General features: G+C 48.1%; 1 protein-coding gene across 1 annotated transcript; it reads right to left on the reverse strand.

The window, feature by feature from the left end:
- Nucleotides 1–1734: 1734 nt before the first annotated feature.
- IGFBPL1 (insulin-like growth factor binding protein-like 1) lies at nt 1735–17103 on the reverse strand. Its single transcript, XM_011939463.1, has 5 exons — nt 17054–17103; nt 7651–7760; nt 6806–6922; nt 4933–5091; nt 1735–2666 (listed from the first exon to the last, which is right to left on the reverse strand). The coding sequence occupies exons 3-4, from the start codon at nt 6917–6919 to the stop codon at nt 4942–4944; spliced, it is 264 nt and encodes an 87-aa protein (XP_011794853.1). The 5' UTR covers nt 6920–6922; nt 7651–7760; nt 17054–17103; the 3' UTR covers nt 1735–2666; nt 4933–4941.
- Between the last annotated feature and the right edge of the window lie 6 nt (nt 17104–17109).

Below are 17109 nucleotides of genomic sequence, written 5' to 3' on the forward strand. Positions count from 1 at the left end.
TGCAAATGCTAACAGCTGTGGCAGCAGGTGCTCTCTTAGCTTCTGAAGAGGTCTCTGGGCTCTCACACTTGAAAAACCATGAGGTTGGAACAATCATGTTAATGTGCCTTTTTGGTTTTGGTGAGAATTTCAGACAGTGTGACATTAATTATTTATTGTCTTTGCACAGAATGATGATGCTAAGCCAGCCCCATGCAGTCTTGATGCTCAGTACTTCCAGCATGGGCTCTGTCCACCCTGCTCTCTGGGTCCACATCCAGCCCTTCAATTTTCACTAGGCAAATTTGAGGGGAGTCAACTGAGTTAGCAAAATGTGCTTATTAGCAGGTGTGGGATGTTCTACTACCTTCTTCAGAGCCACAGCATCCCTGTTCCTTCTCACATCATTTCACTAAGGGTCTGACCAAATCATCTCCCAACCACTCAAGACACAGGAGAATTAACTACAGGCCCTCCCACATGGAAGTAAGTCAGTGTGTGGGGAAGGGAGGGGTGGGAGGTGCTGAGTGACGAGGAGATGTAATTAACTGCAGGCCCTCCCACATGGAAGTAAGTCACAGTGTGTGCGGAAGAGAGGGGTGCGAGGTGCTGAGTGAGGAGGGGATGTGAGCAGGTCCCCTGGCAGCTCCAGACCCCCATGGACAAGAGCAGCTTCCAGTGCCATCCATTTCAATTCTCATCTTCTGTTTTCAAAGAGAACTTCCAATGTTTTAAAGTTTGAAAACCACTCATCTAGTTTTATTCCCCTTTTACTCAAATAAGGACCCTGAAGCACAGAAAGTGAAGGAGACTTGCTCAGGGTCACACAAGCCAGGGATTAATATGCAAATGGATCTCATGTTTCCAGAATCCCAGGCCAGTCTCGTGCTGCTGCATAGTACAGAAGGTGATGCCATCCCAGTATTTTAGATATGGAATCGCACGCTTACAGGCGGAAAGTTCACTTTGAATGAGGACTCCAAAATGTAATGCACGATGTGAGTGGTATGAAAGGGTGCCTTAAAAGTTGGGAAGAGTCTTGATAAGAGTCTCTGAAGCCTGTGGATTGGCAACATCTGCCTTTACATACTTTTGAGATGACCCTGAGTAGCAGCACTGTGAAGTAGAAAAGTGACCAAGGAGGGCCAGGTGCCCGGAGCTCTGCTCCTCTTTCAGAGGCCTTCAGACCTTGAGCAAGTAACTTTTCCTCTCAGAGCCTGGTTTCTTCATCTGCAAAAGGCAGGGACATTAACACTTGTCCTGCCCCCTCTCCCAGAGTTGGGATCAAGCTTTATGAACTTCAAGGACTGTACATAGTAAGGGATCTCAATTCTTATTTTAAAAATTGTAATAATCTAAGGATATATTTTTTTAAGACAAGATAGCAAATATTCTCCTTTCTTTTTTCATTAAAAAAGAAAAAAAAGAGAGCTTTATTCTTGGGTGAGGTCAAAATGTTTATGGGTAAAATATATTCGACTACAACCTAATTCCACAGTCTGGAGATAATGGCTAACCTCCCCTCTCTTTTTTTTTTTTTTTTTTTTTTGCAATTTGATCATCAGAAGCCTGGTCTCCACTGCTTCTAACCACCTGTTTAGAGAATGCTAGGCTAAGCCAGGCATAGTGGCTGATGCCTATAATCCAGCACTTTGGGGGGCCAAGGCAGGAGGATCACTTGAGCACAGGAATTTGAGACCAGCCTGGGCAACATAGGGAGACCCTGTCTCTACAAGAAAAAAAAAAAAAATAGCTGGGTATGGTGGGGCAAGCCTGTGGCCCCAGCTATTCGGGAGGCTGAGGTGGGAGGATCACTTGAGCCCAGAAGGTGGAGGTTGCAGTGAGCCATGATCACACCACTGCACTCCAGCCTGGGTGACAGAGCATGAACCTGTCTCAAAAAAATTTTTTAAAAAGAGAATGCTAGGCTAATAAATGGATGCTCTGGTCTCCAAAGATCCAGCCAAGGTGCTCCTGAGTCTGGTAAAGAATCCCACATAAAACTAAGTCTCCTTAAAAGGGAAAAAGGTAGGAATAGAAGAGCTACAGCCAGCTGTCCACACCCTGGGGTAAAGCAATGGAATTTGTTTCTGAGGGAATACCATTTTAGAAAGAACACTAAGACCACATCTCCTGTAATTTTTCCAAAGGGCCATCTTACTCTAGGATGGCAGGGCTAAAAGGGACATTGATAACATCCAGTTAAAACACCATACTCACAGATGAAGGGACCAGGGTCCAGAGGCGGGAAGGGACCTGTCCAGGTCACACAGCAAGTTACATTCAGGCAGAAGACAACCAGGACCCTCATCCCTCCTTCTACAATGCACACTAAGTCACAGAGCACCACTAATAGGTCATAGACAAATGAGGTAAAGAGTCACAGCTGACACGAGCCCTTTAGAAATTGCAAACATGCCAATCTGTGATCTCCCTGGAAAAGAGTAATTAAAAAAAGACTTCTCATGGAACAATTCATTTCAAAAGTATAAAAAAGCCACATGCAAATCTGTTTCTCACTGTTTGCCCTGCTAAAAACTACACCTGCATACAAATCTAGTTTGCATGTAATTTTAAAAAACATACAAAAGGGGTCATCTACAAACACAGGTTTTCCAACTCTTCACGAAGCACAAAGATCCATTATATGACTTTTCCATCATCCTATGATCAATGTTTCTAAGACCCTAGGAAGAAAAGGAGAAAAAGAATTAGCGAAAGTAAGCCTGCTCTGTTACAATCAACTATGTGCTACATGGAAGGTGCGGGAAATGATCCTTCACTTCAAATCTCTCCCCAGCAGGAAATGGTGCCAATGGGGAGTGAAGGGCCCTGTGGAGCCCCAAGAATTACTTTCAAGACCAAAAGGTGGACGTTTCAGAGTGGCAGACTCCAGCTTAATAAGAAGAAGACCTTTTCAACCATTGGAAACAGATGGCTATCAGTGGTAGTGAGCTCTGTATCCCTGGAGGTATGTAAGCCAGAGCTGGCAATACTGTGTGTCACAGAATGAACCCAAGACCCAGGCAGCAGTGATTGTCTTAAAATTCCACAATTTTTCATGATATTCTTTTGATGTATTCACACCCCAGAATCATTTCTGCCTCAAAATATATGTGTATTTGAAAATTATAGATATATATATTTAAAACTGGAAACATGTCTATATAAAACAAGTCACATATCATCAGGAAGACAATTTTAAGACCCAATCTCCTACCTCTTTGTTGAATTCCTATTTCACAGTTTTACATTTTCATATTTTCCTCCCCATTTCTAGGGCCTCTTAACTATTCATGTACACCCATCCTTCAACTCTAATGCCACCTCCTTGATGATTCTTCCTTCATTTTCCCCAGTTCTAAGCTGCTTTTTGTGCCTTAACATCTCCTCCCATTCCCTTAACATCGCATTCCTTGTATTATAATGATGTCCACTTTTTGTTTTTCTGTGATCCCCTACAGACCAGAAGTAAGGCCTGGCACACAGAAGGCATGCAACAGTAGTGGCTAAAAGAGTAATATAACTAAAACCATGGCAAAATCCTCTTGCTTTTGAGAAACCTTATCAGACTTGTTTCTAATTTTTCCTGTTCTATTAAGCATCTGTTGATTAGTCTTGGTAATGGTGCCTGTTTACCACTGCTCCCCCATTCCTGTAAGAGGATCATGCAGGCCAGGCGCGGCGGCTCACACCTGTAATCCCAGCACTTTGGGAGGCCAAGGTGGGCGGATCATGAGGTCAGGAGATGGAGACCACCCTAGCTAACACGGTGAAACCCCGTCTCTACTAAAAATACAAAAAAATTAGCCAGGCGTGGTGGCGGGCGCCTGTAATCCCAGCTACTCGGGAGGCTGAGGCAGGAGAATGGTGTGAACCCAGGAGGCGGAGCTTGCAGTGAGCCGAGATCGCATCACTGCACTCCAGCCTGGGTGACAGAGTGAGACTCCGTCTTAAAAAGAAAAAAAAAAAAAAGGATCATGCAATCCCTGCCCTTTTGCCTCTGGCGAGTGAAGCGCACATCCTCCCACACACGATCCCCACTGGGAATCCCAGACCTATTGATTGGTCTGTAAGTGGGTGGGGCACACATCACATCCGAGCAGAAACTTTAAATGCAATGGTGTGTGCAGCTTGGCCACAGAAAGGACATGTTCCACACTGGAGCTGTTCCTCCAGCGGGGTCCTGAATGAGGGGGCACATGGGGCAGGGCCACAGCCAGCTCACAGCTATAAGATGGAACATGAGCAAGTGATCAACGTCTGTGGCTGTGAACCAGCAAGATTTTGGGATTTTTATGGAGCAAAAGCTGGCTTATAAAGTGATTCCTTTCCCGAATTCCCAGTTCACCTGTGGGCAGGGAACAGCTGCAACCCCAGCTGTCAGCTGTGTGACTACCAACTAGGAGGCCCTGGCCAGAGGGGATGCGGAGATTCTCTCTGCCCCCACCCACAAGGAGATATGTTGCGAAGCAGCATATAGTGTTGAGGACAGGAAGGCAAGGCCTGAGCCCCAGGAAGGAAACTCAGGCGTCCTGAACAAGGAAGAGCTCCAGGAACACATAAAGGAAGCTCAGGCATCTTCTTTGCGGGAATATTTTCACATGGACGTGGTCACAATGACACTGTCTGCTACCTCTCTCAGTGCTCTTTCTAGAAGAATACAGAGGAAATATTCCCTCCAGCCCCAAAACACAACTGGTCTTTTCATCTCATGGACACACATCATGTTCACAGCCCTTGCCTTTGCATGCTAAGAAGCTCAGAGGGAGATGTGTGCAGAATATACCAGAGATTCTACTGCTCATGTTAGTATGCTCCTAATCTTCTTTTGCTCTCTCCCTGGTTTCTCCATTTATGTATTTTTCTTCCTTTTTATTACAGGTCTTATAAGCCACTTCAAATATCTCATAACTTGGATGTAAAATACTAAAAATGACTTAGAACATGTACATTTCTCCATCACATGCGGTCATCGGGAGCTGGGAAGCGGAAGCTCCTGTATTTACTCAGATCTAGAACCGTCACCGTGCTGTGGGACTCCGCCTCTCCCACCATGTTGGCTGCATGGCACTGGTACACGCCCTCATCCTCCTTTCGTAGGGGGTTGATCTAGAAATACAACAGGCAAGTTTATACAGTTATATAAGGTACAGCAAAATGACTTCCTTAGTTAGTTCTTAATGATAAGTCTGCACACCACCTCCTCTTCAGAAGAAGGTAAAACTTGCTCTACTTCTCCCCTTGCCTTGGCTGCCAAGGAGCACAAAGGTAAATTTCCTTCCCAGGGACCCTCTTGAAAGGCACGCTCCCTACTGCGGCTGTCATCTGAATGATTCCTCCACCTGCCTGCCACACACTGCCAGCTACCTGTAAACGGTATACCATTTTGTATAAAAGGTGCAAGGTATAGATTACTTGGAAAATACCTCAAGTTAAAAAAAGAACAAAAATCTACTGACCAAAGAATTATCCACAAAGTATTCCCTATAGGGGCAGCCTCTACAAAATATCACCAGAGATAACCTCTTTGTCCCTGTCTTTTCTCCTAAGAAAATGAGGGAATGTGCTTGATTTGAAAAAAACCACACAACCAATTGCATCCCAATCTCTCAGCTGGGTGGAGAAGAGTCACCAAGCCTCCCAGAGCTGTGGGTGGAATGAGGAGGTTGTCCTTAGGGAGCACCCCGAGGGTACTCACAGCCAGGACCGTAACAAGCTTGTTTCTCTTTTGCTTTCTCTTGTTACAACCAACTGCTTCCATCAATTACAAATCACGCTACGGGCCACATACTGGGGTATGCACATCAGCTCGTTTTAAACTCATGCCAGTCGTGGGGGAAGTGTGAGCATTATGGTCTTCTTTTTACAGGAGACTCACAGGTAAATCACAGACTGTCAGGGCCACAAAGGCCCTCAGAGGTCATTCAGTTTGAAGCCCTCTTTTAACAACAGTGGAAATCGAGGCTCAGAAAGGTACAGTGACTGACCCACCATGGACCCCTATCTCCTCATTCCATCACTCCTTCGAACATGTGGCGTTCTTCATCTTGGTAAAAGTGCTGCGAGTGGCAGGAAAGAGCTCTGGAGGAGGACTCGAATGTGCCACCTTCCTCCTTTACCAGCAGGTGACCTTAGGCAGGTGTACTGGTTTCCTTGGGCTGCTGTAACAAATCGCCATGAGCTGAGTGCCTTAAAACAAACACATTTATTATCTACAGTTTTGGAGGTCGGAAGCCCAAACGGGGCTAAAATCAGTGGGCTAAAATCAAGGTGCCGGCAGGGCTGTGTTCTTTCTGAAGGCTCTCAGGAGACTCGTTTTCTTGCCTTCTCCAGCTCCTAGTGGATGCTGGCACTCCTTGGCTATGGCCCTTTCCAACATCATCAAAGCTAGAAATGGTGGGTCAAGTTCTCCTCACGTCGAATCACTTCAGTCTGCCTCTGACTCTTCTGTTTCCCTCTTCTATGCTTAAAGACCCACCTTTAAATTGGGCCACCCGGATAATCCAGGCGAATCTCTTTATCTTAAATCTCCTTATCTCAGCTGTTTAGCAACCACAACCTCCCTCCCACCACCTTGCCATGTAACATCGTACAGTTCTGGGGGTGAGGACGTGGACATCACTGTGGGGCCATCACTCTGCCCCTGGCAGCAGATCACATGTGTTCCCAGCAGATCTGAAACCTGCCCTGCCTGCCTCACAGTTACTGGAGGGGCCAGTGAGAAACGGGTAAGAACAGCTTTGAAACATGTAATGCGTTGTAGAAATATAAAGGATGGTTTTTAATGCTCAGTCAATAATATCCAATAATCCTAAACACTCACCAAAATCCAGGCCGTGGCCTCATGGTCGGAAGGGCCCCCTCGCACCTGGACAGCTATATTGACATGGTCCCCAGGCAGCTCCTCCAGCACTTGGGTGCCCTCAGGGGACTGCATGACCTACAGGGGACAGGAACGCCAGGAGGGGCCTCAGAAAAAGCATTTCTGGATAAAAACCATCCCACAGGCTTCCTCACCCTCCTCCTTCCTCCTCCTCCCACTGACTCAAAGACTGAAACCCTAACACTGCTCATTCCTATGCAAATGACATCAGCCATTTTTTTAAACCTACTTGTACATGTAGACAACATGCTCTGCCAGACAGCAAAGACACAAACATCACCACTATCCCACAGAAGGATTCAGAATTTCAATGCCTGTCTCAGGCCTGCTGACATTAAGGGGACAACATACACTGTGACCCTTGCCGGTCTCCCAAAAACTAGTCTTTAGAAGATTTGGTTTTGGAATAGGACTGAGTCTTCTGCCATCCGCCAGGTCTGTCTGAAACACAGCCCTGAAGTGAAGCAGGATACACACGCACACGGCCACCGCAGCTGATGCAGACTGGGTAAAAGCAGAGCTTTCTCGGTCCTTATGTGGCCAAAGGTGTAAATGGCACAGGAAGGGTTGCAATGTCCCCTTCTAAGGGGAGAGCTTTGGGGTAGAAGTTTCGAGGCAGAGGAGTGGTACAGAAGATATCTTTTCTTCATCCTCTGGCCCACCTATAAAAGCATATATACAAACACACTTAAAAGAAAAACATTTTGCCACTCACGTCTTTGTTTCTCCCTTTCTTTCACACACACACACACACACGAGACGCATGAGTTCTTGGACAGAAATACCTTTCTCCACGTGATGACTGGGGTAGGCACAGCCCTCACTTCACAGGACAGGCCCACCTGTGCCCCGGTGACATTGTGAACACTTCGGGGAGGAACGACAACCACAGGAGCTAAGAGGAGGAGACAAGGGGATGCAACCTTTACCATGTCAGGTTCCAAGCAATCCACCTCTGAATTTCCCTGCCCACTGAGAGCCTGCTGGGATGTCCTGAAATGAGGGGAGCGGCACATCACACTTGGGCAGGAATCCTAAAAGAGAGATTTCCTCAGACCTGGAAAGCTGCCTACCGATCTCCTGATCCATCTTTGTTTTACCAGTGGGGAAACGGGTCCAGAGGGGAAGGGCGACTTCCCAAAGTCCCCCAGCACCATCTGTGGCAGAGCTTGGGCCTCAGTGCTCCCTCCCAAGGCCTGTTCCAGGCTCCGGCTGCCATCTGCTAGAACTCAAGCAGGAAACACGGCAGCCGACTCCTAGAGGGGCTGGTGTCACGCCACCAACGGCGGAGTCTTCTAACAGATGGGCCTTTCTCCTTCCACGTGGAGGGCGTCAGGAAGAAGAATGCCAGGCAGAACAGCTGCACACACCCTGGAGCTCAACCCCCTGTGGCCCATTCAAGATGCCCATTTGCATGCACAGAGTAAAGACTCCCCAAGGCTCCCCTACTCCCTCTGCCTCCCGATCCCCAGAAGCCGACCCAAGCCTGGGCAAGTCAGGGAATCAGACAAATGTGGTTCTAGACTGCCAGAACATGACAGAGAGGAGAGGGAGGGTGTGGACTCTCTGGACAGGACCCGATGTTAGATGTTTCAAGCTGCTACTCCACACTCTGCCTTCCTCCCTGTGTCTGGCATTTGCTCTGCTCATGCTGGGCTGGAATAATCAAGGCTAGGCGTTTCTACCTGCTCTCACCTGCACCGGACAGCAACTCATCCACCCTGGCATCCAGCACCACAGTGTGTCGGGCAAGGTGCAGTGTGGAGGCCTGGCCAGATAATGCTCACACACAGCTATCATCAATAAGGTGGGGATCACACCCCTGCTTCCTAGGGCAGTTGAGCTGATCTAACCATGGAACGACGGTGAAAAGCGTAAGTTAACGTGATATGCAAGTGAGGGCCAGGAGCAAACAGATGACTGGATGAACAAACACATGACAAATCAAGGAACAAACATGTTCATTTCCAGGTCATCAAACTGCAGAGTCTAGAACTCCTAGGGCTTTGCCTGGTGACTCAAGGACAGCCCTGTTGTTCTCCACAAGCCTGCATCTGAAAAAGGCTGTAATACAAAAGGATGGCAAAGGGAGGAGACAGAAGGCAGGAGGAAGGAGGTGATGGACAGGGTCGCATCACACCCAAATGCACAGGAGGATCCGGGTGCAGAAAGGAGACTAGTTTGGCCCCTCCAGACAGACTGGGAAGCAGACCCTGTCAAGCCAGTGCCAAAAAAAAAATCTCTGGAAAATCGCCTTAGAGCCATAGTCTCAAACTAGAGAGGCTCTTTAGCATCCTAATTCTCTGTGATTCTGTGTCTGACCATGTATGACATGCTCACCCAGCCTCCATTTGCATGCCTCCAGGGATGGAGAACTCACCACCTATCAGGCCAGGCCATTCTGTCTTTGGAGGGCTCTACTGGTAAGAAAGGACATCCTCACCTAGAGCTAAAGCCTGTGACTCCCACCTGTTGACCCTGGGGCGACCCTCTGGAGCCCCGTAGCCCCTGGTTGTCCCAGCAGCCCACCAGGGAGTTGAATGCAGACTGCCCTCCCCATCCCCGGCTGCTTTCCTCCTCTTCTATCTGATCCGCCCACTCCTTCAGCTGTGCCCATCTGAGGGCCCTCTGAAGGCTGGTGCCCAATCCATGTGCCTGAGTGTAGCCAAAGCCCCTGGAACCAAGATCCTAGATGTCTAACGTTGCCTGACAGCCACAGAGAGCCACAACACTGAGCTCTCTGGCAGGAGCCCTATCTGCGATGACAAAGGCAGTCTAATTTATTCACATTGTTCCGCCAGCGCCTCCCCAACCACACAAGTGCTGGGATGCCGCCTCCAGGGGAGCCCAAACCGGTGCTCCAGTGGCTCACTGACAGTCAGAAGGACCTGGATACCAAGGGGACTCTCAGTCAGCGTGGTTTACTTTTGTTCATGTAAAGTCATACATTTAAAATGTGATTTCATCATTTCATTAGGCCTTCCAGGACTAAATGAGTAAACCAGTAAATCACAATTCATCTCTCTCTCCTCATATTTCAGTCTCTCTCTCTCTTTCAACAACTACAGTTAAGAAAGACTGTCTTGGAAATACTGACTTCATAACTGATTTTGTGGCAAAAAATACCAATTCTTTTACAAAAGAGGCCCTGCTTTTAAAGGGAGGTCAAAGCACATTAAAGGGACGTTTACATTTTTATTTATTTATTTATTTTTACATTTACATAAAGCATAATTCGTTCTTTCTGGTGTGCAGTTCTAGGTTTTGACAAATGGATACAGTCATGTAATTACCACTATAGCCAAGATACAGAACAGTTGTTCTGTGACCTCAAAAAATTTCATGTTGCTTGTGCCATAATAATCTGGTTCTAATTTTTTTTTGAGGCAGGGTCTCATTCTGTCACTCAGACTGGAATGAAGTGGCACAATCATAGCTCACTGTAGTCTCGAACTCCAGGGCTCAAGCAATCCTCCTGCCTCAGCCTCTTGAGTAGCTGGGACTACAGGCATGCACTACCATGCCCAGCTGATGAAACAAAATTTTTTTTTTGTGGAGATGGGTCTTGCTATGTTGCTCAGGCTGGTCTTAAACTCCTGGCCTCTAACAATCCTCACATCTTGGCCTTCCAAAGCTCTGGGAATACAGGCATGAGTCACTGTATTCCCGGCCCTGTTTTTAATTTTAACATATCTGATTTTAAATTTAAAATATTTTTATCCATAGTAGCTCTTTATGATAAATAATTATCACAGTACCAGTAATAACAGTAATTATGCTATCAGCACAGCGCTCACTGTGTACTAAGCACTTTTCTGCCTACAGGTATTAACCTGTTTATCTCTCCAGCAATCTCACCAGCTGCCAGATGGTGGCGCTGCCCTGGGTTACCCAGCATTAAAGGGTGCAGAGTGAGTTGGCTATGATCCCAGCGATCTGGCTCCAGATCTCAAGCTCTTCTGAACCACTGTGCTAACACCATCCTCCCTTTTCCCTAGAGGACCCTTCCATGTACACTACCCTTTAATCCTCACACCAGCTCTGTGAGGTAGCTGCTTCCATCCCCATTTTACAGATGAGAAAACCAAGACTCAGAAAGGTAAAGTGCTCAGAGAAACAGGGACTCAAACCCAGCACCATGATTCCATTCACTCCCACACTGGTTTCTAAAGTGGAACATTTGTTATCTGTATGGTCTCCGTTCCAGAATAAGAGATGAGTTGCTTAGGCATTGTGTTGGGGGATCCCCAAGACAACTCTCCAGTTCAATGATTTCCTAGGAGGACTAGGAGGACTCACAGGACTCAGCATACAGTGGTACTCAGGCTGTGATCTATTACAGTGAAAGAATTTTCCCATCTGGCAAAATCAGTCAAGGGAAAAAGTCAGTGTGGGGGAAGCAGGCACAAGCTTCCAAGAGCCCTCCCCATGGAGTCACAAGCATGTGAAATGCTGTCTACCGGAGAAGCTCAAGAGGGACTCGGTGCCCAGGGTTTTTACTGGGAGCTGGCCACAGGGGCACTCTCTGCCTAACTGAATACCTAAATTCCACACTCTGAGAAGGAAAGCAGGGGTTCCGCATAAACCACATCGTTTGTACAGTTCAGGCACAGTGAGCCACTCTCATCAATTCTGAGAAGAGTGGAACCCCCCTGAAATCTAAGTCCCTAGATACCAGCCCAGGGCCAACCTTGCCAGCAAGCCTTTCTGAGGATATGGTCACAGGCCTGCCATGTTAGCTCTTTTCTATACAATAATGAAACACCCCAAACATCACCCCCAGGGAACAGCTCTTGTGAAGATAACCCCTAACACGAGCAATGTGTCCTTGACACCAGCAGGACATTTCCAGTTCCTACTATCCCCAAGGGCTCACTCCAGCATGGCACTGGAACACTCAATGTCATGGCTGCCACCACAGGCAGGAAGGACAGCGTGGCAGGCAGGGGTGGAAGAGTCCGGGTTCAAATCCTTTCTCTGCCAGGCCTTGGCCTCAGTTTCTTCTTCTTTAAAATGGGCACAGGAATCTATTCCCTCCCCAGCCCACTCCCCAAAGGCTGCTGTGAGGAATAATTGCAAGACCCCTTACAAAATGTAAAAGACCTCTGCAGAGGGACTTGAGGACTCAGCAGGGTGTGCTGTCCCTAGGCAGTCTCCTCTAAAGCTCTTTGCCTGCATGAGACCCTCCTCTGGCCTCAGGTGACAGGCACCAGGGGCCATGGCTACAGCCCTCACTCTGGGGAGCCAAGCACATACTCTTATTGTTGCCAGAGCCACCACACTGCTGGAGGAACCAGGGCTTTCCTTTCTGCTTGCCTTTCACAGGAATGATGTGGCTTGCAGGAGGGAGGATGGCTTTTAGCTAGTCCAGTCTGTGAATGTGGAAGCTTCATCCCCCTAGAGCTCTTCCTTGTTGATACTTGTTTCCTTCTGCTTGTGCCAGCAATAGCCCTAGAATTGCACAAATCCAACCATCCAAGGGCTAACCAGCAGGTAAGACAGTCACCCAGATGCACATGGTCACAGGAGGCAGTACTGTGGGGTGAGCAAAAACAGTACCAGAGGGAGACTCAAATGCCCAGGAATCTGGCTGCCAACCACTTGAGCTAGGGCAAGTTGTTAATCATTTCCTTTTTATCTGCAAATGAAGATAATGACCACAGCCTCCCATCCTTGGGGTGAAGGGAGAAAATGGATGTGACTAAGTTATTAACTGTGTGGATCTGTACAAATGAAAGGGATCAATATTATTATTATAGCGTGTGGTGCTTTGTCCCCCTACCTCGTCAATTATATCAGTCATTGATGGCTGGAATGAAAAAATCTTCCCTTGACCGGGCGCGGTGGCTCAAGCCTGTAATCCCAGCACTTTGGGAGGCCGAGACGGGCGGATCACGAGGTCAGGAGATCGAGACCATCCTGGCTAACATGGTGAAACCCCGTCTCTACTAAAAAATAAAAAAAAAAAAAAAAAAAACTAGCCGGGCGAGGTGGCGGGCGCCTAGTCCCAGCTACTTGGGAGGCTGAGGCAGGAGAATGGCGTAAACCTAGGAGGTGGAGCTTGCAGTGCGCCGAGATCCGGCCACTGCACTCCAGCTTGGGCAACAGAGCCAGACTCCATCTCAAAAAAAAAAAAAGAAAAGAAAAAATCTTCCCAAATGCCTCTGAGATTTCTTTAAAGTTAATGGTGCTAGGGAAAGAAAGAATATCAAGTCATCCCCCAGGACCCCATCTGCTTGTATTAAAAAGCACACAACCAAAGATTTTAATAATCAATGCACTGAACAGCCCTGATAATTTATGCTAATAGTCACGTTATGATGTGGAACGAGAAACAGCTTAATCCTGCTCCCTGCAGCCTCCGCCTCAGATCTCCTCCCTCGGCATGAAAGGGTTTTGAGCACAAACCCCCTTCTTTGTCCCTCTCACGAAGTGGCATTTGCTGCCTCTCCTGGTTACCTGGTAACACATATTAGCACAGACCTAGGTTTCTAAGTGGAGCTGGAATTTCAACCAAGGTGTATTTTCTAAGATTCAGGGTCTCAGGAGCTCACTGAAGCTGCCAGGGCTCAATGCCCTGCTGTCTTGCTGTCTGTAGGACCCCAACCCTCTCCCAATGCTAACAAATAGGGCACACACACTGAACAGTCCAGCCTTTAAAGTAATGAGAGCAATCATCATCATCATGATACTAAGGCCATACCACCTTACCAGTGAGAAGCTCAACCAATAATTCAGAATGTATTGAAGACCCAAGTATGAATAATTCTTACTGTTGGAAATTGTTTTTGCACCCTTCTTCTAATTTTGTTTTTGTATTTTTAGTACAGACAGGGTTTCACTGTGTTAGCCAGGATGGTCTCGATCTCCTACCTTGTGATCCATCCGCCTCGGCCTCCCAAAGTGCTGGGATTACAGGCGTGTGCCACCGTGCCTGGCCTGCCGGGCTGTTTTCAGATGGTCGCTGCACAGCTAGTCTGCTAGCAACCTGATCAGTAAGGTGCTGTGCACCCGCCAGCCTTGAATCTTGGGGGTTTCTCAATCTGGGTCCACCTTCCTGTTTTTCCCAAGGTTCGTCACTTGTCCCTCTATTTAGCAGTGGGCTATAGCTCCTGAGAGAAGCCTTGAAGGATGGGGAGAGCATCCCAAGGCTGGCAAGGAGGAGGCACAGCATGAACTGAGGCTCAGAAGTGGGAACCCTTTGGTGGGTGTGCAAGTGGGTCCATGGGGCCGAGGCCTGGTAGGATGGTTGGGAAAGGAGAGGACACCCCAGAGTAGTTTGGGGTAGGCCATTGCAAGCCTTGGGTGCCAGGCCGAAGGGGGAAGTTTCATTCTGCACTTTGGGAGACTGAGGTGGGAGGATTGCTTGAGGCCAGGAGTTCAAGGATAGCCTGGGCAACACAGCAAGATCCTGTCTCTACAAAAAATTCTAAAAATTAGCTGGGCATGATGGCATGTGCCTATAGTCCCAGCTACTTGGAAGGCTGAGGCAGGAGGGTTCCTTGACCCCAGGATCACAGTGAGCTGTGATCAAGCCATTGTATTCTGCCTGGGAGACACAGTGAGACCCTATCTCAAAAAAAAAAAAAAAAAAAGATGGATGCGAAAACAATTTCCAACAGTAAGAATTATTCATATGTGAGTCTTGCGTACATGTGTGTGGATCAAAGGATCACTCTCATTATGTGGCAGTTTGTGGCGTTTCAGGGCATAGGAGGAAAGGGCAGAATTTAAGCCTGAAAACTGCTTCCCCAGGCTCCTGAGAGGCATGTATAAGGACCCTTCACACACTGTGACCAACACAATAAATACTTCCCGAGGCCTCATTCCATGAAATCTAGGTGCTTGGGTTCCAAAGGAGGCAGGAGGGGTGATTTTATTGCCAATATTGAAGCAGAACAGCCCTGCTCTGACTCACAGTCTGCTTCCCTTCAACCGGGGTCCCCAGGGGCATTGTTAAAAAACTCCCGCTGTGTCTTCTGAATAAAAGATGGCTTCAGGGCAGCACAGAATGAGCTGCTGCCTGGGCTAGGAAACATCCCCTGTCCAAACCTTCATGCTTTATCCGGACACAAGGGCAGAGGCCACACAAGCACTTCAGGACAGAGAGTGACAGGCAAACAGTGCCCGGTTCTGTGGTGGATGACACAAAGGCTGATGCGGAAGAAGGGCTGAATCCCGGGGAGGCCTGACGCCTGTCGCTAATGAGATCATGAAAAGCAGTTCTGAGTTGCTTCCGTGTGGCCCCGCGAACATCTTTATTCCCTGCGTCTGTGCCTGGGGTGGGCGTCAGAGCCCGTAGATCAGAGTTGGGGGGCTGTCACATTTACTTGTCATTTGGTAATTTTCAGTGAATTAGGGGTATGGAGTTTCCATCTGCCATCTGGCCTCACTCTGGTAACCATGGTAACCACCATCTGCCTGACTTAATACTATCAAGTCCTATGCCGAAAGAGCACTGGACAGGGTGTTGGGACCAGGGAGCTGGTCATCCTTTACTGGTCACCCTGGACAAGGGCTCTGACCTTACTGGGTCTCAGTCTCTTTCTCTGTATAACAGCAGATTTGGTCTGAATGTCTTTAAGGTGCCTTTCTCTTAGGAAGAGAATGCCACTCTGGGGAGAAATTATCTGAGACCATCAGCACCACTTACAGTCTGGGGACCTGGTCAGCATTTCTTATGTCTCCTGCATATGGAGTTAAAGTGTTACCTGTCTGGAGACAAAGAGAATTGCCTGTGAATTAACTGCTGAGGAAAGCAGATTATAAAACGACTGATAGGAACTAGCAAAAGGAAAGAGACAGCACTGCTTAAGTGCCACATGGCGGAGACAAACTGTTCCAAGTGAGAGGGACCTCAACAATGACTCCACTGGGGCTGATATGGCCAGAGAGGAGAAGGGGCCTGTCCAGGGCCACTCAGGGAGCCAGCAGCAGCACAGATGCACCCCCAGCCAGCTCTGTCCTCCATGGGGAGCTCCAGCTAGGAACAGTCAATGGTGACTTTCCTGTGCTCAATTGGCCACACACTGGGTTTACGTTTCCCAGGACAGGAGGCTTCCTGCCCCATCTCCAACAACCCATTGTGTCTCCTGGACTTGGGTACATCTACCTGAACTACTTGAGGGGAAAGACTACTAGATCCTTCTTAAGGCTTGGGAAGAACCCCACCCCAAGCTTCTTTCTTGAAGCTGAGTCATTACATTGTCTTAGGCCCTAAAGTCTGGACTTGGGCCAGAATTATTTCCCAGAAGCCTGAACCCCAGGCTGAAACCTAGGCTCCTTGGGACTCACTGGTCACCTTCTCACTCACCCTAAACTCTTCACTGCCCACTCCAGACAGAGTACACAGGGGCACTTCTCCAATACCTAATGGGCAGGATACACTCATGCTTAGGAAGCCGGTAAAGCAGTACTAATGTTTTGGTTTCTTTTTGTTTGGTTTTCAAAAGGTACATAAAGAGAGTGGGCAACTATAGCACACAGAGATTATTTTACTTTGATGTTAATGAAGCTTAAGTTTCTAAGTCCCTAACATTTCATAAGTTTCGAAGTCCCTAGCAGTTCTATTCCTTTACTTTACACAGGACTCTCCAAATTATTTATTATTTAGACCCACGAAACCTGGGTCTGCCCCTAATAGCACCACAATCTTTTCAGATCTTACGTCTCCAGAGGTCTTACTTTTCCTGGGTGGAGCTCCCTCAGCATCCCAGCTCAGCCCCATCCCACATCTGGGGCCCTGGTGCTCTGGTGCTATGGCCTGGTGACTCCTGATTCCCCAGTCTGGAACTCATCCTCCTCCTGCATCCTCAACTTCCCTTCCTCCCCATTCAAACAATCCACCTAGCGCTGGATACTTGGGAACTCTGATCCCCCTCCTCAACTCCCAGTGTCCTGCCCAGCAAACATACCATGCCTACAAATAAGTGACTGCATCAGCAGGTACTTACGTACCAAAAGGGGTAGCAGGCCACCAAAAATTCAACTAGCACGGTGAGTGGTGTCTCCAAGGATTCTCGCCCCAGTCTCTCTGAGCACGAGGAGAGATACGAAATACTGCTCCCTAAAGGGAAACTGAGTCCCAGGCAGAGCTGTCCACCACTGGGCAGGGGGATCCTTCGCTCCACACCCCAGAGGGTTGGAATACCCCCTTCTCTACCCACCCGATCCCCGACGCCGACTCACCGAACTCGCAAGGGCCGTCGCGTGCCTTGTGCAGGTGACCGGGGTGCGCGCGGGGC

This window comes from Colobus angolensis, unplaced genomic scaffold (genome assembly GCF_000951035.1).
Source record: "Colobus angolensis palliatus isolate OR3802 unplaced genomic scaffold, Cang.pa_1.0 Scaffold181, whole genome shotgun sequence".
In the NCBI taxonomy this organism is placed as follows: Eukaryota; Metazoa; Chordata; class Mammalia; order Primates; family Cercopithecidae; genus Colobus; species Colobus angolensis.

Coding starts and splice junctions, on each gene's coding strand:
- IGFBPL1 (XM_011939463.1), bottom strand. CDS start 6,919: ATGCAGTCCCCTGAGGGCACCCAAGTGCTGGAGGAGCTGCCTGGGGAC. Junction 5,092..6,805: donor AGGCCACGGCCTGGATTTTG/GTGAGTGTTTAG, acceptor TTGTATTTCTAG/ATCAACCCCCTACGAAAGGA.